Source organism: Notamacropus eugenii, chromosome 1, assembly GCF_028372415.1.
Source record: "Notamacropus eugenii isolate mMacEug1 chromosome 1, mMacEug1.pri_v2, whole genome shotgun sequence".
NCBI classification, from domain to species: Eukaryota; Metazoa; Chordata; class Mammalia; order Diprotodontia; family Macropodidae; genus Notamacropus; species Notamacropus eugenii.
This window is the reverse complement of record NC_092872.1, coordinates 428,485,760-428,509,557: the sequence shown is the minus strand read 5'-3', so window position 1 is coordinate 428,509,557 and position 23,798 is coordinate 428,485,760. Positions and strand designations below refer to the sequence as shown.

Genomic DNA, 23,798 nt, shown 5'->3' with positions numbered 1-23,798 from the left:
GTCAGAGTAGTACAGTGGGAAGAGCCTCATAAGTCATAAAATGTGAGTTCTGATTTTGTTTGCACCACTAATAACTGTGTACTCTTGACCAATTCACTTAATCTGTCAAGGCTGAACTTCCTCATCTGTAAAATGGGGATAATATACTTGCTGTCAGCATTACATGCAAGAACATCTCCTAATTTATTCAATAAATACTTACCGAGTACTTACTATGCATGAAGCACTGTTTTAGCACTGCAGGGGCTATGATGAGGTGACCCTATCTTTAAGGGGTTTCAGACCTCCAGAGAGAATGAGACATGTGCTCCAAGAACTAATGGAATGAGGGGTGCAAATAAAGAATCAGGATTCTTAATGGAGATTCTGAATAAAAAATCATGAAAGACTGAGGGAATGAAGTGTAATAATCAGCTAAAGGCAGAGGGGAGGGGCAGGGCACAGTGATTACCGTAGACAGTTAGGAAAGGCTATGTAAACTACAAAGTGACATACAAATCCAAGGGATTACTATTAACTTTTGCTAGGAACACTTCAAAAGTTAAAAGTTTCTGAAATTGTAATTCACAGAATCCTAGAATCTCAGGGTTGTAGGAAACCTTATAGGTCATCTATTCCAACACATAATTGAACAGAGCTACTTTCTATAAACAGATAATCAGTTCATAGAAGCAGTTATCTCTTCTCTAGTGATGAGGCACCAACTTTTAAGGTAGTCTATTCTTCTTTCAACAGCTCTAAGTATGGGGAGCTTTTCCTTATAATCTATCCTTCTGTAACTTCCAACCATTTCTCTAGGAAGATTCTGAGGATCACCTGGCAGGATAAGGTACCAGACATAGAAGTTCTTGTTTGAGCTGAACTGCCAAGTACTCAAACTATGCTTCAGAGAGCACAACTCTGCTGGGCTGGCCACGTTGTTCGAATGCAAAATATACACTTGGCCAAAAGACTATTTATGGAGAACTCACACAGGACAGGCGATCATATGGTAGTCAGAAGAAGCGATATAAGGACACTCTCAAGAACTTTGGATCTGACTGCGCAACATGGGAGACACTGGCACAGGACCGCTCAGCATGGCATGCTTGTATCAAAAAGGGTTCTGTGCTTTATGAGCACAGCAGAAATGAGACAGCATAAAGTAAACATAGGATGCACAAATTTGGGATATCCACCCCAAATATTCACACAGACTATCTGTGCCCAACCTGTGGGAGAAGATTCTGAGCTCATATTAGTCTGATCAGTCACAGTCAGACACACTGAAATTTCACTTTATCATGGTGATGTCATTTTGGTCCTCTTTGAGAACGAAGGACAACAACCATATGGGCCCAAACAAAACAAGCCTTCTTTGATATGATGGCTCTTCATAACTTGAAATTACGCCCCCTTAAATTTTTATTTTCCATAAATCAAGGGATTTGCTTTCCTTTTTTCCCCTTATGACTTGGAATGGTGAATGAACCAATCAAAATGACTTTCCTTATTGCAAGATGACAAGCATGACAACACACATAGCTCTCTCCATCTACAATTATATAAACTTTGTGAATGTGTACAAAGATGCCACCATATCAGCACCTAGCCCTTGATTAAAATGGGCAAGGAAACTAGTGCTAATTTCAAGTCTATGTAAGTACTACTTATTTTGCAGAACCTACCAGGCAGCCAGCAACAAGGGAAGCTGTACTTTGGGAACACTAAGAAGCTGTCTGCAGAAAGGGGCTTTAATGAGCCATCAATTACTCCCAGTTTGCTTGGCAACCCCAATGTAGGGAGGGAGGAAACCAAAAAATAAAGGAAAAAAGGACCCTGCTGTGCTTGCATCATCAGCGCTTTTCTGAGACCTCAAGGGATACATCAGCTGTCATGCTGCCAGCAAACCTTAGAAAATATGTAGGCCATAAAATCAAAGTCAAAAGCTCACATCTAATTAGTATGCAAACAAAATGAAATAAGAAAGCAACCCGAACTGAAAAACAAAATTAAATTTGAAGGACGGACTGATGAGCTGGTTCCCTTTATGAGCTTTTGTTTTCAGTTGGAGTTTTGGGGGGGAGGAAGGGAACAACAGATGGGTGCTACACTCCAAGAGCTGAGCATGCTGCTAAGGCCCCAGATTCCCCCAGTATATCACAACCACGTTTTATTTACCACCTCAATACATACACCCACTCAATCCCATCACATTTACATTTGTCTTCTGGCAGCTTCTATGCAAATATACCAAGCTGTCCAGATATGTCTTGCTTTGGACTGAACTGTAGAGACTGCAGGTAACTGGCATCACCCATCAAGATGGACAAGAGGAGCCTCCTCTGTGCTCTCACCTTCTTTTCATCTGCAGCTTATCAGCGTACAGAAAAACTGAAAATTCTAAGATGCCATCTTGAGCATGACTGAGGTTGGGACACCAGCATTAGCACCTAGTTTAAACATTCATGCATCAATAAACATTTATTAAGCATTCTCTAATGTACACAGCATAAGTTGGAAGAAAACAAGAAAAGCACAAGGAAACTAGAATGTAAACTAGAATGTTAAGTATATAAAAGGAGTAAAGGTCTGATGAGATGGTAGGAATCACTTCCAGCTAGGAAGATTTAGAGAAGTCTCCCCAGAAGATGTTCAGCTCAGAAAGACCCTAAAGCAGGGTCTGCTGGGAAGAAGTAAACAGTGTAAGCAAAAGCAGGAAGCCAGGAAAGTACAAGGATGTTTGGTGAATAGTCTAGTTTAGCTGGAATACACAGAATATCATCAGTGGGTATAGCATGAGATAAGGCAACCCACCTTTCTCCCACCCTAAGCTTCTTAGCATTGTGCACCTTGAGCATTTATCACAGTGTCCATGTACACCTTTAACGAGTCTTTGTTGAATTGAACTATAAAGAAAGACAAGTTGGAGTAAAATTGTGAGGGTCCTGAATGTCAAGCCAATGAGTGTGGGCTTTACCTGGCAGGCAATGGCAACCCACTGAAGGATTTTGAGCAGGAGAATGGTATTAGGAGGGACCTTTATGCAGGATGGACTGAAGCAGTAAGATACTAGGCAGAACAGTTAAGACTATTATAGTAGTCCAGATGAGAGGTCCTCCTTTACTCTGGTCTCTGAGGAACAGAAGCCTCTTCTACCTGCCCAGTAAAAAAATGCCTTACACTTTTATCCTCAACTTCATGTCCACCCTGTCTCTGCCAGTAGGCTGATGCCATTGACTGTTTCCCTTCTCTCATCTTCAGCCTCTCCCTATAAGCCTGCTCAAATCTACCCCATCACGTCTGTCTGTCTCTCTGCCCTCTGTTTCACTGACAAACTCCTAGAAAGAACAGTGCCACATTCATTGCTTCTACTTCCTCACCACCTACTCACTTCCCAACTCATTGCATTTTGACTTCTAACCCTCTCCACTCTACTGAAACGATCTCTATGAGATTACCAATGATTTAACTCTAAATCCAATGGCCTTTTTTCAGTTCCTATCTTTTTTTTTTTTTTTTTTTACCTCTTGACAGCTTCTAATGCTGCTGACCACACTCTCCTGGACAGTTTCTTCTTCCTTGGCTTCCCTAACACTGTTCTCTCTTGTTTTTCTCCTATTATCTGACTGTTTCTTCTCAGTCTCCTTTCTGGGATCATCCTCTATCTCCTGCTCTCTTTCCGTGAATATTTCCCAATGCTATGCCTTGCGCCCTTTTCTATCTATATATTTCTTGGCTATCTTCTTCTGCTCTCATGAATTTAAATATCAACTCTACACAGATGATTCCCAAGTCTATAAACACAATTCTAATTTCTCTTCCAAACTCCAGTTCTAAATCAACAAATGCTTACTGGATATCTCCTCCTGGATGTCCCGTAGTCATCTCAAACCCAACATGTTCAACCTGGTCCCTTAAACCTGGCCCCCTCCAAATTATCCTATTTTTTCTGAGGGCACCACCATCTTCTCAGGCATTCAACTTGATAACTTTAGTCATCCTTGACTTTTTGCCACTACTACCATTCATTCAGTCAGTGGATTATCTCATCAATTCTACCTCCTCATCATTTTTCATATGCATCCCCTTTCTACTCACATAGAACAAAGAGGCTAGTTCAGGTATTCATCATCTAAACTACAGTAACAGCCTCATTAACCTGCTTTGCGTCTCTCCTTTCTCCCATCCACCCTTCTCCAAAGAGCTGTCAAGATCATCTATTGAAGGCAGAGTTTTGATTGTTACTTCCCTGCTCAAAAACCTTCGGGGGTGGAGGGTCCTTCAGCTGAACATTTCAGGCTCTACATAATCTAGCTTCTGGCTATGACTCCCACGTAAGAACTCTATTTACCAGACAAACTAGACTACTAGCTCTTTTCTGAATTTGAAGCACCATCTCCCACACCTATACATTCACACAAGTTACTTCCATATCTGTTAACAGCCAATCAACAAGCATTCTTTAAAAGCACTTACTATGTGCCAGGGTTTATATTTTGCTCTGGGGAAACAAAGAAAGGTCTTCAAGGAACTCATATTCTAATGGGGGAGATAATATGAAATAACTATTTATACACAAGATAGATACAGTGTAAATGAGATAAAATCTTAGAACAAAGGCTCTAACAGTGAGTGGGAGGGAATGGGATCCTGGAAAGGCCTCTTGTAGAACGTGGGATTTGAGTTGAGTTTTAAAAAAAGCCAGGGAAAGTAGGAAGCAGAGGTAATGAGGGAGAATATTCTAGGCATGAGAAGCAAAACCATGGAGTCAGTAGATCAAAAGTCAAGTGCAGAAGGGGACGTGTGGGAGATATTGTGAAGGTGGGAACAATAAGACCTGGCAACAAATTGGACAGGCAAGGGCAGACAAATGAAAGTGAGGATCTGAGAATGATACAGAGTTGCAAACATAAGTGACTGGGAGCAGGGTAATACTCCTGACAGTAACAGGGAAACTGAGAAGAGGACAGGGCTTGGGAGAAAAGAGGGAATTCTATTTGGACATGCTTAGTTTGAGAAGTCTTCAGAACATCCAGTTCAAGATGTCCAGTAAGCATCTGCTGATGTGAGACTGGAGGGAGAGAGAGAGGTTAAAACTGAGAAATATATCTGAGAATGATCTTCATAGAGATAACAATTGAACCTAAGGGAGTTAATGATACCACCAAATAAACTGAACACTCATAGAGAGCATGACCTAGATGAAGGTTCAGCAAAGGAGACTAAGAAGGAAGAGTCACACACATAGGAGGAAAACCCCAAGAGAAGAGTGTTATGAAAACCTAGAAAAGAGCAGTCAGGTGAAGACAGTGACTGATGAGTGTCAAAGATTGCAGACAGGTTAAGAAATGAGGATGAGAACTGAGAAAAAACCATTAGATCTGACAATTAATAGATCACTGTTAATTTTGGATAGAGCAGTTTCAGTAAAATGATGAGGAAAGAAGTCAGAATGAATGAGAGGAGATGTGGAGGCACCAATTGTGGATGGCTTTCTTGAGGACTTTAACCATGAAAAAGAAGAGACATATAAGATGATAGCTTGCAGGGACTGTCAAATCAAGTGAAGGTTTTCTTAAGGATAAGGAGAGACATGTGTTGTGTTTTTGTAGAAAGCAGGAAAACAGCTTGTAGATAGGGAGACAGTGAAGATCTGTGAGAAAGGGGATGATTAGGGGACGGCGAGAGGAAAGAGTGTGGTAATTTACTGGAAAATACAGAATGAGATAGAAAGCTAGTGTGGATTTCAAAGATAATTTTAATTATTAGGATCTAGAGAACAGTAATACAAGATGGATGAGATGGGACTGCTTAGGCGTGTAGAGGGGTTTGTTTCGCAAGAAGAAGAGATGAGACAGGAAGGTAAAGGAAGAGACAGGGGGAGAAAACATCTGAGTGATGTGACATGAAGTAGATGGAGCTCTTGGCAAATGACCTGAATTTTTATTGGTGAAGCATGAGGCAAAGTCCTCAACAGAGAAAGCAGAGTTAGTGTGTGATTGGATGGAGGAGTAAAAGGGAAGAGTAAAAGATTACTATGGTTAGGAGTATGGATGACTAGGCTTCTCCAATCACCTATCAGAGAAGAAACATTTTTTCCCTATTATACATATCATCTTGAGGTAAATACAATGGGACTTCAACATCCCTCTTTTGTTACTTAAATGCACCATTGTGCAGATGGCATTAACTGTTTCGTCTAACATACTAGGATACCCACTACACCAGAAAACTGGCCCAGATGAGGAACTGAGGACTCAAATAAATAACATGTATTGAGAACATTTCTAGGGGTTATAAGATACAGAGGTATAAAACAGTTATTGCCTTACAAGAATCTGGTTGGGGAAAGTCAGTCACATTAACCCAAGAATACCACAGAACAATACAAAACAGTTGAGAGTATGGTATAGTTTAGCCTTCAAGGAATTCAGAAAAGACAGAGATCAGGGAGGGATGCATAGAGGAGGTAAAACATGAGCTGGGCCTTGGATGGCAGGATCTGGATATCAAAAAGGGAAAGGTGTCCTGGGCAAAAGTAATAGTAATAAAAGTGAAAATGACCTCAGCATGTTTATGAGGCAGTGGAAGCCAACATGATGCTGGAGAAGAGAGAGGGTGTCCCTCATATTGGTTTAAAACAGAGAATCCAAAATGCACAAGTAATCAGTAGAGGTTACACATCCAATGAAAGAAAGGAGGAATTCAGAAAGGGAAAAACACTCTGCCTACTTTGTGATAACTCCTCATAAACACACTCATTTCCTTCCTTGCAGATCACCAAATCCACTCTCACTATTTTGACCGCAGGGAGTGAGGTGCAAAGAAAAGAAGGGATGTATGAAAGGAGAGCTGAGAATAATAAAAATTCTAATTGAACATGTGGGCGTTAAAGGTAAATGCCATTTAAAAGATAAAACTGCAAATCACAACAGCTACATCTTCAAACTGAAGAGTAGTATTTTAATGCAGTAATCCATATTAATCTGGTATAGGAGAAAGATGGCTATCCAGTGAATGCAAATATGCTTCCAGTGGCCTTGAGCTAGGTTATAATGCCAAGGGACCTTATGGGTTTAAACAAACACCACATTTCTCCCCCAAATCTGATTTATGTGAACTATAATTGGTCTTACTTTTCAGTGTATATCTACTTATTTTGTCCCTCACAAAGGAGATTGCTTTTTAAGGGTGTGACCTATATTCAAACCAACATAACGACTCCCCTTTTTACTCTGACAATGGTATGAAGAAGAGATTAGAGGCAGGCAAAGACTGGAGGCAGGGATACCACTTGGGAGACTCTCAGGACAGTCCAGGTAAGAAGCAATGAAGGTTTAGCCCTGGTGATATAATGAGGCCATTACTTTTTGTAAATTCTGGCCTTTTGAAATCATAAACAGAGACAGAAATTTGGAGAAGAGAGAGGGATCTAAAACAGACAAGGTGATCTAGACAAGTAGCAAAATGGATAATAAACTTAAGAGGACAAAGAGTTTCAAAGTCAAGTGCTCAAACAGAGGAAGTACAGCCCTGTTCTTCACTGCTGACTGTAAATAGTTCACCTTTGATGATGTGTCGGACAATCTTGATGGAGCTTCCACGCATGTTCAGGATCTGATGTACCCTCTGGCGAATCTAACAAAGAAGAAAAAAAAAGAGATTAATTCTTCTTGGCAGACTATCTTAGCAAAGCTCCTTCTCTTCCAGCCAATGTGCTTAAGGATGATGCCTATGGGGAAGTAAGGGCAGTACAAGGATGAAGCAAGGATGGAATCAGTCTCAATATTATTCTTTTGAAATGATCTACACACGTCAAAAAGGAAGAAGCACAGAAAGATCTTTACCTGGGGGACACTGGCATTACAGATCTCTGCCATGATGTAACAGATGTGCTGCAGGACAAAGAGCCCAGCATCTAAGCGGCGGAGATAGAATTCATCTTCTATGTCGTCATCAATGATCTCTCCTCTTCGCACCATGTCCTGGAAACAAATTTTCAAGTCCAAGAATAAGCACAGGGATGGAGACAGAAACAATTGGCAATTATCTTACAGACTTAACCCTCTCATTCCACTCCCCCCAAAACCAAACCAGCTGGCCTTTTGGTCATGTCAGATGTTTCTTGACAATTAATTTTTAACAGTATGCATAAACCCCATCAGTACTGTGTTTAACAGTAATTATCAAACTTTTTGATCTCATGACCCTTGCACTCTTAAAAATTAATGAGTAAGAGCTTTTATGTTATATCTGTTGATATTTACATATTAAAAATTAAAACACCTTAGTATTATTATAAAATAGTTTTTATTTCAGGAATTCTCCAGACCACATTCTGAGAACTATCGGTACATATTATGTTATTTACATAACACATCTAGGTGAAGTCACTCATTCCTATGGGTTTGATGATCAGCCACAAGACACACAAATCTGCTTATCCCAATGTGCTCTCATTATACTCCCTCTATTCAAGTCCAGTCTGCATAATATTCTCTGATAAGACATCCTGTTGTGTCATGGGAGTTAAAAGACAACAACTGGTCAAAGACTGAGATATGAAAAGGACTTATCAAAAGGCTCACATGAACTTAAGTTTAAGATGGAAGAAAGTAAGTTCCTAAAAGGAATGTCCATTTATGCTAATTTCATGTTCAAAATGTGTGCCGTGGTTTAGCTACAAAGAGAGAAGGGATGATAATAGTTAGTTAGCATTTCCATGTTTGCCAAGTTTTTAAACATGTTATCTCACCTAATCCTCACAAGACCATAAGTATTTATTATCATTGTATTGTCTGAACATACTACATATTTAAGAAATACTTCTTGATTGACTTGTTGACTGATTTCCATTTTATAGATAAGTAAACTAAGTCTCAGAAAGGTTAAGTGATTTCCTCAGGATCAGAGCGCAGAACTGGAACCCAGGTTATCCTAACTCTAAATCCAAGGCTTCTATCCACTACACTTTCTCTTGAAAAATGAAATGAAATGCACAGGTCACCTTCCAGGAAATAGCCACAAGAAGGTCCACAAGAATGTAGTATCAGCAAAATGTAAACCCAAGATAAATAAAATATGAACCAAGATTCAGTTCAAAGCCCACTCTTATTTGAAACTTCTCATCAAGCTTCCCCCAGGACCCAGTTGAGGTGAGAATCTCATCTCTTACAATACTGAGAAAATTAGAGTCATTTGCTATCGGCTTCTTCTCCCCACTTCTCAAAATTCCCTGACATTATCCTTGGCTCTCTTTTTCTCTCCTCCAGTCTTTTTTAAATTTTATCTTTCCCCCAGTTACGTGAAAAGACAACTTTAAGCATTCATTTTGAAAAAAAATTTTGAGTTCCAAATTTTCTTTCTCCCTCCCTCACCTTCTCCCTTCCTGAAATGGTAAGCAATTTGATACAGGTTATACATATTCAATCATGCAAAACATATTGCCACATTACTCATGTTGTGAAAGAAGACACAAATCCAAAAGGGGAAAAGAACACAGAAAAAATACAGAAAGTAAAAAACAGTATGCTTCAATATGCATTCAGACTCTACCAGTTCTTTCTCTGGAGGTGGATAGCATTTTTCATCATGAGTCCTCTTTAATTGTCTTATATCATTGTACAGTTGAAAATAGCCAAGTCATTCACAGTTGATCATCATACTGTATTGCTGTTATATATTATACAATGTTCTCTTGGTTCTGCTCACTTCACTTTGCATCAGTTCATATGAATCTTTTCAAGTTTTTCTGAAATCAGCCTGTTCATCATATAGCATAGTAATATTCCATTACAGTTTTTGTACTTCCTTTTCTATCTGTCCAATTTTCCAATTAGGTTTTGTGCTTCCTTTTCCATTAGTCCAATTTTCCTTTTAAATCCTTCCGTGATTTCTTTTTTCATATTTTAAAAATAATTGGCCAGTTTTTTTTCTACTTCCCTAATCTGGCTTTTAAAATCCTTCTTGAGCTCTTCCAAGAAGGCTCTTTGGGCTTGAGACCAGTTCATATTCCCTTCTGAAGTTTCAGATGGGAGTACAGTTTCAATGCTGCCCTCTTTGGTATTTGTATTTTGGTCCTTGTCCCCATAGAAAGATTCAATGGTCTTATCTTTTCTGGTTTGCTTCTTGCTCATGCTGATCACCCTGTCCTACCACTCTTGTGTGTAGAACTTGAGGTTTTGTGTATTGTGGCCTCTGGCTCTTTCAGCTAGAGGCTAGAATGCTGTAGCTTACCTGGTGCTGAGTTGGCTGTTGTGTCAAGGCAGAGGCCATGTGAAGTCTTTCTGAGTTTCCCTGGAGTTACCCTGGAGCTAGCTGCTTTAAGTGTGGGGAAGGGGTGCTGTGGCCACAAGAGGTCTCCTCTCCTGGACACAGGCCGGCTCAGTTGTTGGTGAACTAGTGTTTGCACTAGTGTCTTCCCTATTCCCCTGTGCAGAGGGTTGACGATTGTGGGGACTCAGGATCTCCTCCCAGTTTGCTGATGTGGGGTTGAGACAGCTCCAGTCCTGCACTGGTCCCCTTCAGCCACAGCAAGAGGGACCCCCCACTTTGTGATTTTCCTAGCCTCACAGGCTAAGAGACTGTTTGCCCTTTTGACTGACCCTACTGTTCCTGGATTTTTACTGGGGAAATATTCTATGGGTTTTTCAAAGTCAGCAAGGGGAGGAGTTGAGCATTTACTGACACTCTGCCATCTTGGCTCCCAGAAGTTCAAGTAAGGTGACTTACAGACATTTAATCTGCGGTCTGATAATCTCAGGAGCTGCTGCTGCAATTACCTGGGGCTTCCTTGACTCTCTCTCACCCAGTTCCACCAGACTCCTGTCCTGGGCTGCTACTCCTGAGATTCCGTAGTGCGGCTGCTGCCTCAGACGGCCCAGGGCTTCCTGCTTAGCCCTGCCACTGTGAGGACTGGGCTGGTACAGCCTGTGCTCCTCCAGTCCCGTACAACAGATCCTTCCCATGAACCTTTCAGTCTGTCCTGAGCTGGAAATCTGCCACAATCTTTCTCCTATTGGATTCTGCCCCTCCAAAATCCATTCAAATTCTCTTTTTAGAAGTATCTAAAGGAGTTTGTCTTAGAGCTTAAGTGAGTAGATGCTCTCACTTCACCATCTTGGCTCCGTCCTCTATTGTAATATTCCATTACAATCAAATACTGCAACTAGTTTAGTTGTTCCCCAATTGATGGGCATTTCCTCAATTTCGAATTTTTTGCCACTTTGAAAGGAGCTGCTATAAGTATTTTTGTACAAATATTTCCTCCAGTCTCCCACAAGATTGTCCTTCTTGCTTAAATCAACCTTTCTATGTGTCCCTGATCCCATATCCTCTCCCCACTGTCCTCTAGTAGACTGCTCTCTCAGTCACCACTCCCTATCTTTAATTTCTCCCTGTCTTCTCACTAGTTCCTTCCTCCTCTACCCTCTTCAAACAAATAAACACGTCTATACTTACGCACATGTCATCTTGTTCAATAGTATAGAAGTTTCCTGCAAGGAAGGATTGCTTCATTTTTTTGTCTTTGTATCCCCAGCACCTCTAGCAATGCTTTAAATTTAGAAGGTGCATGATAAATGCTTGTTGCCTATACGGGTGCAGTAGGATTACAAAGAAAATGGATCACGGACTGAAAGCTGGGTCATGCAAATGCAGTAAACAATACAGGAGGGGGTTGTTCCAGGGATGATGTTGGAATGGCATTAGGGACAGGAGAGAGAGGACTGATTTTTTAAACTGATACTTTTTGTTTTTTATATCATATTCATTTCCAAATATATTCTCCCCATCTCCATCCCCAAACACCAAGGACAGCTAGGTGGTACAGTGGATAGAGAGCTGGGCTTGGATTCAGGAATCTTCCTGAGTTCAAATCTGGCCTTAGACACTGACCCTGGGCAAGTAACTTAATCCTGTTCATTTCAGTTTCTGGACGCATGCGCAAATGAGCTGGAGAAGGAAATGGCAAACTACTCCAGGATCTTTGTCCCCTAAAACTCCCAAAATGGATCAAGAAGAATTGGATATGACTGACAAACGACTGAACAACCACCACCAAACAATCCAGTAAGCTAACTCTTGCAAGATCAAAAAAAGGACAAAAAAGGTACTTCAGCAAATTCGTCTGACTTATAACATTCATAAAATTTCTTTCTTCCTTCCCTCAATTCCTTGGCTTCCTTCAAGTCTGAACCAAAATCACACCTTCTGCAAGAAGCGTTTCTCAGTCCTCCTTAATGTTGGTTTCCATCCTTCAGAGACTATCTCCAATTCAGCTTGTACATGTTGTTTTGAGAGTTTCCCAGTCTGGTTCCTTGAAAACCCAGGGAGAATTTTACCCACTATCATATCTATAGAGCTGGGGGTCAAAAGTAAGTAGTCAGACTAAATAGAAAAGAAATTTAGTAGTGCACTATGGAAAACTGCTCAGGTTGGTTACAACTTCAACTTTTTACAGCACAGATTGGATTTCTATAGCTTTTTAAGGCTTGCTCAGAGTACAGTGCCACTTAGTGGCATTCTGTGGCAGAAGTGGGGAAGTGTGCAACTACTGAGGTCACAAAAGCTGTTAAAGGTCAAATTTGTGCCTGTGGGAGATGCATTTCTCTTAAGTTTAGTCTTATCTGAATTCCAAATAAAGGTAAGATATCTCTGAGATGACAGAGGCTTCTTTTAAAACATTCTGTTCACTCTGTTGTTGCCAATATGGAAGCAAGTCATTCTAGAGCTCTGTTTCTTTGGTCTCAGGTTACTTTATTTAAGGACATGTTTTTTTTTCCCCAAACTCACAGTACTTAGGTTCACTCACTTCCTCCATAACACCAAGTTTGTGTATAGGTGATTGCAAGCTATCTCCCTTATTGTAATATGAGTTCCTTCTGTTTTTCTTTGTACCCCCAGAGCAAGTATCTGGCACATAGTAAGGGCTTAATAAATGCTCGGTGACTTGAATATTTCATATTTATGGGGTCCCACTTCTGCAATGAGGGGAAAAAAAGTACATATTCTTAATTCATCAGCAAGGCCAATTTTGGTCATACAATGTTGTTTTTTCTGCTTTGTTTACAACATTGTAGTTACTGAGTATATTGTTTCCCTGGTTCTCTTGGCTTCAGTATGCATCAGTTTATGTAAGTCTCCACATTTTTCCCAAAACAGTAATATTCTACTATATTCAAGTATCACATTTTCTATAGACATTTTTTAATCTATGGGGAATTTTGCTTAAAATTTTTTGCTACCACAAAATCCTGCTATGAATATTCTGGTGTATATGAGACCTTTATTTCTCGTTTTTTTTTCTTTCCTTAGGATATATACTTAGCAACAGGATCTCTGAATCAATGGGCACAGATACTTTAGTTAACTTTTAAGCAAAATCTCAAATTGCTTTTAGAATGGTTGGACAATTCACAGCTCTACCAAAATTGCCCATCTTCCCACAGTCCCTCTAATACTCTTTCCATATTCTGTCCTCTTTGCCAATTTGTTGAGTATGTGGTGAAACTTCAGTGCTGTTCTGATTACTTTTCTCTTATTATTAATGATCTGAAATAGTCTTGTATAGTTATTTACAGTTCATAATTCTTTATTTTCTGACCACTGGGAATGGATCTACTGAATCCAAACAAATCTTTTAATTAAGGGAATTTGCTCTGTGAAGTTTGGATTTAGTCAAAGGGTTGCACTTGCAGACGTAGAGGGTCATGTGGCCTCAAGGCCAAAGGTTCCCCATTCCTATAACTAGGCTATAAGTGTGATAAAGGCAACAAACTGTTTAATCCAAAACTTCTATTACCTAAGGTAAGCATTAGGACATAAAGTTTGCTGAATGAATTAATAAAATCATGGAATCTCAGATGGAAGGAAAGACCAAGACTTACAAGTTCACCTAGACCAATCTGTATATGAATAGGAATGCCTTCCACAATATCCCCAACAAGGGAGTCTTTGTTTGATAAATCTCTGAGGAAGGGGAACCCACTACCTACCTGCTAAGGCAGCCCAGGCTATTTCTGGACAGTTCTAATTATTTCAAGTTTTTCCTAAATTGAACCTAAATCTGTTTCTTTCTAGTTTCCACATGCTCTACTGACTCTTCCTGAAGATTGTACAAATCCAGTTCTCCCTTCCTCTTTCAACTAGGATGTAGATAGGACTCTAATCATAAAGAATCTCTTGCCTAAATTAATGTACCTTCTTCCCATGTACTCTATCATCACTTTACTCTAGTTGTTACCCAAGCCAAAGGCATCTTTTCCTTGAATCCTTGGACTATACTACTTTTCCTCCCTAGGATCCTAGGAGGCAAGAGCGCTTCTGAATATACTATTAAAGCCTGGAGGACCCCTCATTTATATGCCACTTAATCCATGAAACCTTCACTGTAGCCCTACAATCTTTCACCTTTCTGAACTCTTGCAGCTACTTATTTACTGTTCCCCTGTTGCACTTACTACACTACCTGGTATTGTAATAATATGCCTCTTTTTCTCCCTCACTAGACTATAAGCTCCTTGAGGGAAGGAAATGTGACTGTTAATTCATTCCGTATAGCCATCAGCAGAGAAGCCTGAAAAGAGATTTCAATTCAACTCACATATATTTGCTGTCTACTACATACAAGGCTCTGTTGAGCACAGGAATATACAAGATACAAGATAAATAAGATAAAGGTAAGTGAGAGGCACGTCTCTCTACATATAAGGGCAATGTGCCAAGAAAGACAAGGCATGCATCGATCACAAACAACTGATACAGTCAATAGTAAGTGTATAGAAGAAATAACTAATGGCTACAAAGGAAGAAAGAAAGGAAGGAAGGAAGGTAGACTCTCCTAAGCAAGTGGTATAGAGTTGAGCCTAAAGGATGGATCAATTGGCATCAACTGGCAGAAGTGGGGATGGTGAACAGGGGTTAGGAAGATGACATTCTTAGGCATAAGGAACAAATACACATAGCTGGAAAAGGGTAGGTCAAGTTCGAGAAATGTGTTGTCATCCATTTCTTAATTCTAGACTGTTTTTCTTTACTCTTCTTCAATGCAGCCTTTTATGAACAAACCTCCCCTGAGGATCCTATTACTTCCCTTTACCTCCTACTCTCCAGACATTCCTAAGAGTCGGTATCATGGCCATCAGTCATCAACAAGGAGCCCTAGGAGGCTGTTTAGAAGCAGACAGTGCTGTTCTTTATTTGCCCAGGGGGCCAGCCCATAGCAATAAGTTGTTGCTTTACTTCTCCTTCCTAAAGGATTATACTCTGCTGCTGCTAGTTTAAAAAACCAAGAGGCCTGCCAAGCTCTGAGCCCTGTACTGACTGCCCTACAGATCACCAACACTAATTCCCAGCTTCATCTAGTAGCAAATCATATGGTCATTAACAGAATTAACACATTCACATGGTAGTCTTGTAGAATAGGCCAGAAGCAAAGCATTTAAAACTAAGAGGACCTCTTTTGTTTCTCATTTATGAATAATCACAGCTTCCTGCTGCAGGACTCCTAAGAGTCCATGAGCATGGAGAACTGACAGGAAAACATCTCATTTTCACTGCATGTTTCTGAGAACCTATTTAAAGAATGCAGTAACTAGGTGCTGCAGTGTTTTGGGGGAACACAAGTAAGTATGTCAAAGAAATAGAAAACTGTCTTTATCCGTGAGGAGTTTGCAATCTATCTCAGGTGACCATGCATGCACATATAACACCAGAACAATAAAATACAACATATCCTTAAATAAAAATGAACTTCCCAGGTCCCACAGGATCCAAGATGTTATAAAATCAGTATGAGTTAGTTTTAGAGGGCTTTCTGGAAGAAATGTTTCTGATTTAGTTATTGATCTAGTATTATATAGACATAGGCAAGAAATTAGTGAGCTGTGTACAAATTAGTTTGGATGGGACAAAGATGCCACACTGAGGAATAATTAAAGATGATGTCTGAGAAATGGAGAGAGGTCAATTAATGGAGTGTTTTGAGGAGCTTATATTTGAAATGATCAGTCACAGAGGTTCTTGAGCTGAGGAGGTGGAGGTAGAATCACAACGAAAGCATTGTTAGAGCAAGGATATTTTAATCATATAGAGGCTCAGGAATTCAGAGCAAGTAGAGATAGAGAAATTAGCTAGAATTAGTTTGGATATTTGGGTTTAGAATAAGGTAGTGGCAGTGAGGTTTGTAGGCAGAGACTAGATTTCACAGACATTATGAAAAAAAACCTGGCAGGACAAAGAATCAAAATCTTAACAGTGTGGAGGGACCTCAAAGACTATCTAGTTCAATCTTATTTGTTTTTATTTGAGGAAAACCAGGTAAGACACACAGTTATGGTAGATATGGGTTAGAAAAAGAATGGAAAAAATAAGAAAGACCCTCCAGGCAAACACAAGGGCTGGAAAGTTGGTTGAGTCACTGGTAAAAACAGATTTTGGGAAAGGATGCAATTTTGGGGTAAGTCAGATTTTGAAAAGTTAAATGCTAGTTATCAAAAAGATTAGAGATGTCAAATAAACAAATGGAAAAAAGACTCCAAGGTCAGAGCTGGAGGTGTAGACTTGGGAGTCATATGCTTAACAATCAAGCAAGCATTTATTTAGTATGTAACTATTACATGCTAGATGCTGGTGATACAAGTACAAAGACTGAACAATTTCTCCTCACAAATCACTTAGATTCTAACAGGGAAGAAAACAAGCACATAATATTTGTGTGTGTGTGTGTGTGTGTGTGTGTGTGTGTGTGTGTGTGTGTGTGTGTAAAGAGAGTAAATATCGAACAATTAAAAGCAAGGTATTTGGGGAGAGAAGACACTAGTAATTGAGGGGCATCAGGGGCAACATGTAAGTTTCAGAGTTGATTTCATTGTGCAGAAACTCATCATTCTGAAAGGTGAAATCAATGCTGAAACTCACACCTCCTCACAATCCCTGCCCCTGGGGCCTCCCTCCCTCTTATTGGAGAAGGTGGAGAGCTCCTCCAGACTCTACACCATTTAAAAAGAGTGCTGGGCAGCTAGGTGGTGCAGTGGATAAGAGCACAAATGCAGGAGTCAGGAGGACCTGAGTTCAAATCTCACCCTCAGACACTTGACACTCAATAGCTGTGTGGTCTTGGGCAAGTCACTTAACCCCAATTGCCTCATCCTGGGTCATCTCCAGTCATCCTGATGGATATCTGCACTGGATTCAGATGGCTCTGGAGAAGTGAGGCTGGTGACCTGCACAGCCCTCCCTCACTCAAAACAAAGTCAAGTGCAAGTCATATCATCATTTCTCTGATGTCATGGTCTTCTTTGGCAATGAAGGACAAACACACACATACTCAGGGCATTCACCTGTTTCCCACCCAGCTGCACTCCTGGACTTCTTCATCTCCAGAAACTCATCATTCTGCAAGATGAAATCAACTCTATAACTCACACCTACTGCGATAATCTCACACCCCAGCAGCAGGACTTCACCCTGCCTCTGCCAGGTAACCATCCTGTCCAACCCTCTTTCAGTTTACTTTTATGTGTTATCTTCCCCCATTAGATTTTAAGTTTCTTGTAAGTGGAGATTTGTCCTATGCTTCTCTTGTATCCCTAGGGCTTAGCACAGTGTCTGGCAGGTAGTGAGAACTTGGTATCTACTGACTGAATGACTCATGGAGAAGACAGCAGTGCTTCAGTTTGCAATCCCAGCCTCTGAGAAGGCTGAAACTGGTGGATCTCTTCTTCTGAGATGCACCGGTATATGAAGATTGGGTGTCCCCACTAGACAGGAATCAATATGGTCAACTCCTGGGAAGGGCGGGGGCCATGATTCGCTGAAGGAGGAGTCAAATGGCTCATCTCATCAAAAGATGAGCTGATCAGTAAGTATCAGGAGATCAGGCCCACGAGGAGTTTCCATATTTCCAGTGTGGGGGAGGTGGTAAGATCCATTCTTTAAAGGCTTAAAATTCAAAAAAAATTTTAACCCAAAGAGAGTGACTGTATGAGTCAGAGTTGAGGAGTATACTCCAGGCATTTGGCATGGTTAGTAAAAAGGCAAAGTTTGGGAGATGGAGTCTTATGTGTGAAGAACAGAGAAAACGCCAGTTTGGCTGGTTCAGTATCAGAAGGGAAGAAGACCAGAAAGATTTGGTTGGGGCCAGATTATATGGAAGGCTGGAGGCAACAAGAAGTCAAATGGAGTTGACTGGAGTAGGAAGAGACTTGATGAGTCAAAGAGAATGATTAAGTGGTTCCTTTAATAACAGAATTAAGGTAATAAGTATCTGTAGGCTGAGAGAAAATAAAGAGTTGGGAGTAGTACTGAAGTTACAAACATGGGAAATAAATTATAATGGTACTGACAAGTAGAGGTAGAGAAGTGTGGAGAAGGGGAACATTTTTGGGGAAAGATAATGCATTCAGTTTTGGACATGACAGGTTTATTATGTCACTGGCACATTCAGTTTGAAAAGGCTAATAGGTGACTGGTGATGTGGGGCAGAGTCATCTACATAGAAATGATAGCTAAAGCCATGGGAGGGAGGGAGAGAGAAGGAAACAGAAGAAGAGAAGAGAGAGAGAGAAGAGAGAGGATGGGAGGGCCTAAAGCAGAATTTTAGGGATCACTCACAGTTAGGGAGTCTCATACAGATCATGAGCCAGCAAAGGAATAGAGAGACAAGAGACAAAGCAGGAGTAAGCAGCATCATGAAAACTCATAGAGGAAAGAGTACCAGGAGGAGAGAGAGGATGAAGACTGAAAAAAAAGACCATCAGTTCTGCAAATAAGAGATCAATCATAACTTTGGAGAGGGCAGTTTCAATTGCATGATGAGATCAAAGTCAGATTACAAAGGGTTAAGAAATGGGTCAAAAGAGAGAAAGTAGAGGCAGCAAGCGTAGATGGCTTTTTCCAGGAGTTTGGGAAAGGGGGAGGAGATTAGGCAATGAGAAAAGTCACTTCAGTGTGTCAGAGAATGGGAGAGAGGAGAAAAGAGAATAAGATAGATTTTTGAGATGAAAAGAATGGAAGAGGATACTCATGTCAAATAGTCTCAAGTTCCTGAGTAAAATAAGAATCCAGATCCTCAGCTGAAAGAAAGGGGCCAAAGGGATGGTATGAGAGGAGTGAGGAGGAAAGAGGAGAAGGTTTGGAATGGTTTGTGGGAAGTGATATACACAATTAGGGAGGAATAAAATGACTACCTTGCTGTAATGAGTGCCCACTTGAAGTTGAATAACATGAATTAATAATGAAAGCTGCAAGTGCATAAATCCAACAAGGGAATAAAAAAGGGAGACTAAGACACTAAGCCTAGCTAAATTAAATTAAGTTTCTTCAATTAGGTCAAAAGTGTCCCTGGTGGCTTTTTCTTTCACACAATTTGATCTTTCTAACAACAAGGCAACTGCACAGTGTTCTCTAGGATCTTTCTAAATATGGCTCTTGCAGATCGATAGGGTAAAGTCAAACGTGTAGGGCCAAACTCTACCAGTTTCTTTTTCTTCCTAACTTCTAAACTCTGACAAAGCACAAAGCAGACATACTGCTTTTAGACTCACGACAGTGAGCATGTATTCAAAAGCTACATTTTAAAATGCATCTCAGCTATGACTACAAATCATCATCAAGAAAAAGATCACTGGAGGCACATTAAGCACAGAGAAAGATGAAATGGATATTGGCTGCTGACAGCTCAAATTCTATGCCAACACTTTCAGAAGAGCCACAGAAACTGACATGAAATACAACCTGCTATTGTCACAAAAGCAACTTATCTACCCTGTTATAACTCCACAGCTTAAGATGCTTATTGTTGAAGGGCCTCAAGGGTGTTGAGCACATAGCTATATTGAGTGCTTGAAGTGAAAGAAAAAAAAAAGAAGTGGGATGGTTTATGTATCATTTCAATGACAGAAAAGTGGAAAAGTTTACACAATCATTTTCAGCAATTCCTCAAAAGGAAAGTGAGGAATAATAATGACAATAACACATCATATTTATATAATATTTTAACATTTATAGAGTGCTTATGTTTACTCCCTCACTTGATGCACACCACAACTCTAGGTGGGACATAAGGAAGGTATTTTTATCCCCTTTTTATAGTTGAGGAAGCTGAATTTTTAAGAGGTGAAATAACTTTTCCAATGTTATAAATGGTTGATAAACAGCATACTTAGACTCAAACCCAGATCTTCTAACTTCAAGCCTAGTACTCCAGCTATTATAACTTGATGGTTTCAGATACTTAAAAAAAAGGGGGGGGAGATAGCATCTTACCTCGTTTCTAAAAAGATCTCAGAGTTGAACAAGCCTGATTTCATCAAGAAAAGGTCATGCCAATTCACATCATTTTTTGCTTTTACTGACTTACTATACTTGTAAATCAAGGGAATGCCACAGACATAGTTAACCTAGATTTTCATAAAGCATTTAATAAAATCTCTCATGTCATTATGGAAAAGATGGAAAGATGTAGGAGAGATGAAGAGATAACAGTGCAATTAAGTGGATTTGGAACTGGCTGAATGGCTGAACCTAAAAAACAGTTTAATACTTAGTTATCAACTTGGAAACAGGTTTCAAATGGAATGCCCAGAGACTGATGTTTGGTCCTGTGCTAACATTTTTGTCAGTGACTCAGATGCCACATTTATCAAAGCAGTGAGGGTTACCTAACACACTGAATAATAGACATGAGATTCAAGAAATATCTAAATTCAGGAATGATGCTAATCAACTAGCAAGTAGCATTTATTAAATGCCTACCATGTACAGGGTACTATGCTAAGTACTAAGGATAGAAAGAAAGATTAAAAAAAAAGTCCAAGACTTCAGTCCAATGGGGGAAATAAAATGCAAATAACTGTACAAACAAGACAGACTGAATAAATTGGGCATTATTTCAGAGGGAAGGCACTGAGATAAAGGAAGACTGGGAAAGGCTTCCTGGAGAAGGTGAGATGCCAAGGAAGCCAAGAGGCAGAGATAAGGAGAGAGAATGTTTCAGGGAGTGAAAATGTTCAGAGTCAAGAGATAAAGTACCGTGTATGAGGAACAGCAAGACGGACAGCGTCAATAGATCGCAGAACATATGGAGGGGAATAAGGCATATGAAGACTGAAAGGTAAAGAGGGGCCAGGTTATGAATGACTGAAAGCTAGAGGATTTTATATGTGATCCTAGAGGGGATAGGGAGCCACCGGAGTATAGGCAGATGAGAGTCAGACATACATACATTTTAGGAAGGTCAATTGGCCAGCCTAGTGGAGGATGGCTTGATTGGGGAAAGGCTTGTGGCAAGGAGAAGAATCAGTAGGCTATTGCAATAGACCAGGCACGAAGTAATGAGAATCTGCACTGAGAATGGTGCCTGTTTCAACGGGGAGCACATATGAGAGACGTTACAAAGACAGAAACAACAGTGTTTGACCATTGGCTGGATGTCAGGGATGAGAAAGGGCAGAGATACTACTACCTGGATTGTAAGCCTGGGTGACTGGGAGGAGGTAACCTCAATAGTAATGGAAGTTTGGAAGAAGGTTTGGAGGATAATGGGTTCAGTTCTGGATATGTCGAATTTAAAACGGCTACAGAACATTCAACTTGAGATATTCAAAAGGTAGTTGTAGAGTCAAGTTGGGAAGTCAGCATAGAAGTAAAGAATGGATAATTGGATATGAGGATCATGGGCATAGAGATGATAACTAAATCCATGGGAGTTGATGAGACCACCAAGTACAATAGTATAGAAGAAGAGAAGATGGCCCAGGAGAGAGCCCTGTTGGACACCCACAATTAATGGGCATGCCTTGGATGAAGATCACATAAAGGAAAATGAGGATTCTCCCAGACCCTGGGAGAGGAACTGATCTGGGTCTCAGTCCTAAGTGGTAGTCCTGTGGTGAGGAGGAGCAGTGATGGAGTGGTGGAAGCTCTGGAGACGGAATCCTACTCGTAGATCCTGGGAAGAAAAGCTTGTGGTTGCTCCCAGACCAGAGCACAGGCCAGGAAAAGAGTAAACCCCTCTTCCTTGACTGAGCCACCTTGGAGGAACTGAGAATTTACAGGTCCATAGAGTATCCCCTCCACTTGACAAAGGACTCAAAAGTCAAGTAACTGGATGGGAAAAAGCTCAAAAAAGGGAAAAAAATTAAGACTATAGAAGGTTACTTTCTTGGTAAAAAGGTATTTTCTTCCAGCCTTTCCAATAAGAAGAACAAAACATACCACCAGAGGAAGACATTAAAGTCAGGGCTTCTACATCCAAAACCTCCAAAAAAATATGCAATGGTCTCAGGCCATGGAAGAGCTCAAAAGGAATTTTGAAAATCAAGTGAGGTGGAGAAAAAATTGGGAAGAGAAATGAAAGCAATGCAAGAAAATCATGAAAGGTGAGTCAAATGTTTGCTAAAGGAGACCCCCTCAAAAAGCTGAAGAAAATAACACCATTAAAAATAGACTAACTCAAATGGCAAAAGAGGTCCAAAAAGCCAATGAGAAGAATGCCTTAAAAAGCAGAATTAGCCAAATGGAAAAGGAGATTCCAAAGCTCACTGAAGAAAATAGTTCTTTAAAAATTAGAATGGAGCAGATGGAAGCTAATGACTTTATGAGAAACCAAGAAATTATAAAACAAAACCAAAAGAATGAAAAATTAGAACACAATGTGAAATATCTCATTGGAAAAACAACTGACCTGAAAAATAGATCCAGGAGAGAGGATTTTAAAATTATTGGTTTACCTGAAAACCATGATGAGAAAAAGAGGCTAGACATCATCTTTCATGAAATTATCAAAGAAAACTGCCCTGATATTCTAGAACCAGAGGGTAAAAGAAATGGAAAGAATTCACTGGTCACCTCCTGAAAGAGACCCCAAAAGGAAAACTCCTAGGAATATTATATCCAAATTCCAGAGTTCCCAGGTCAAGGAGAAAATATTACAAGCAGCCAGAAAGAAACAATTCAAGTATTGTGGAAATACAATCAGAACAACATAAGATTTAGCAGCTTCTACACTAAGGCATCAAAGGGTTTAGAATATGATATTCCAGAGGTCAAAGGAGATAGGATTAAAACCAAGAATCACCTACCCAGAAAAACTGAGTACAACACTTCAGGGGAAAAAATGGAATTTCAATGAAATAGAGGACTTCCAAGCATTCTTGTTGAAAAGACCAGAGCTGAATAGAAAATTTGACTTTCAAGTACAAGAATCAAGAGAAACATGAAAAGGTAAACAGGAAAGAGAAGCCTTAAGGAACTCATTAAAGTCGAACTGTTTACATTTCTACATGGAAAGATGTTATTTGTAACTCATGTGAGACCTTTTTCAGGATTAGGGTAGTTAGAGGGAATATATATATATATATATATGTATACATATGTGTATATATATGTATACACATGTATATATATATATATATATATAGTAGGTGTATATGTGTATATTATATATGTGTAGGTATGTATATGTACATGTGTGTATGTCCATAAATACATATATTATATACATAGATAGAGGGCACATGGTGAGCTGAATACGGAGAATACCTTAAAAAAATAAAATTTACTGTTGAATGGAATGTACTAGGAGTAAAAGAAAGGGAGAGGTAGAATGTAGCAAATCATCTCATGTACAAGAGGGAAGAAAGAGTTTCTACAATGGAGGGGAAGAGAGGGGAGATGAAAAGAAATAATTGAGTCTTACTCTCATGGAATTTGGCTTAAGGAGGGAATAATACACATTCAATTGGATATGGAAATTTATTTTACCCTGCAGGAAGGCAAGAGGAAAGGAGAAAGGAGAGGGAAGATATTAGAAGACA

General features: G+C 39.9%; 1 protein-coding gene across 7 annotated transcripts in view; it reads right to left on the bottom strand.

Moving 5' to 3' along the window:
- CTNNBL1 (catenin beta like 1) overlaps positions 1 to 23,798 on the bottom strand; it is a 229,841-nt gene that overhangs the window by 5,758 nt on the left and 200,285 nt on the right. For all 7 annotated transcript variants that reach the window (XM_072631545.1, XM_072631544.1, XM_072631550.1 and 4 more), the window contains 2 exons: positions 7,830 to 7,967; positions 7,548 to 7,620 (listed from right to left, as the gene is read on the bottom strand). In XM_072631545.1, the coding sequence (XP_072487646.1) occupies positions 7,548 to 7,620; positions 7,830 to 7,967 (211 nt within the window). The remainder of the gene's footprint in view (positions 1 to 7,547; positions 7,621 to 7,829; positions 7,968 to 23,798) is intronic.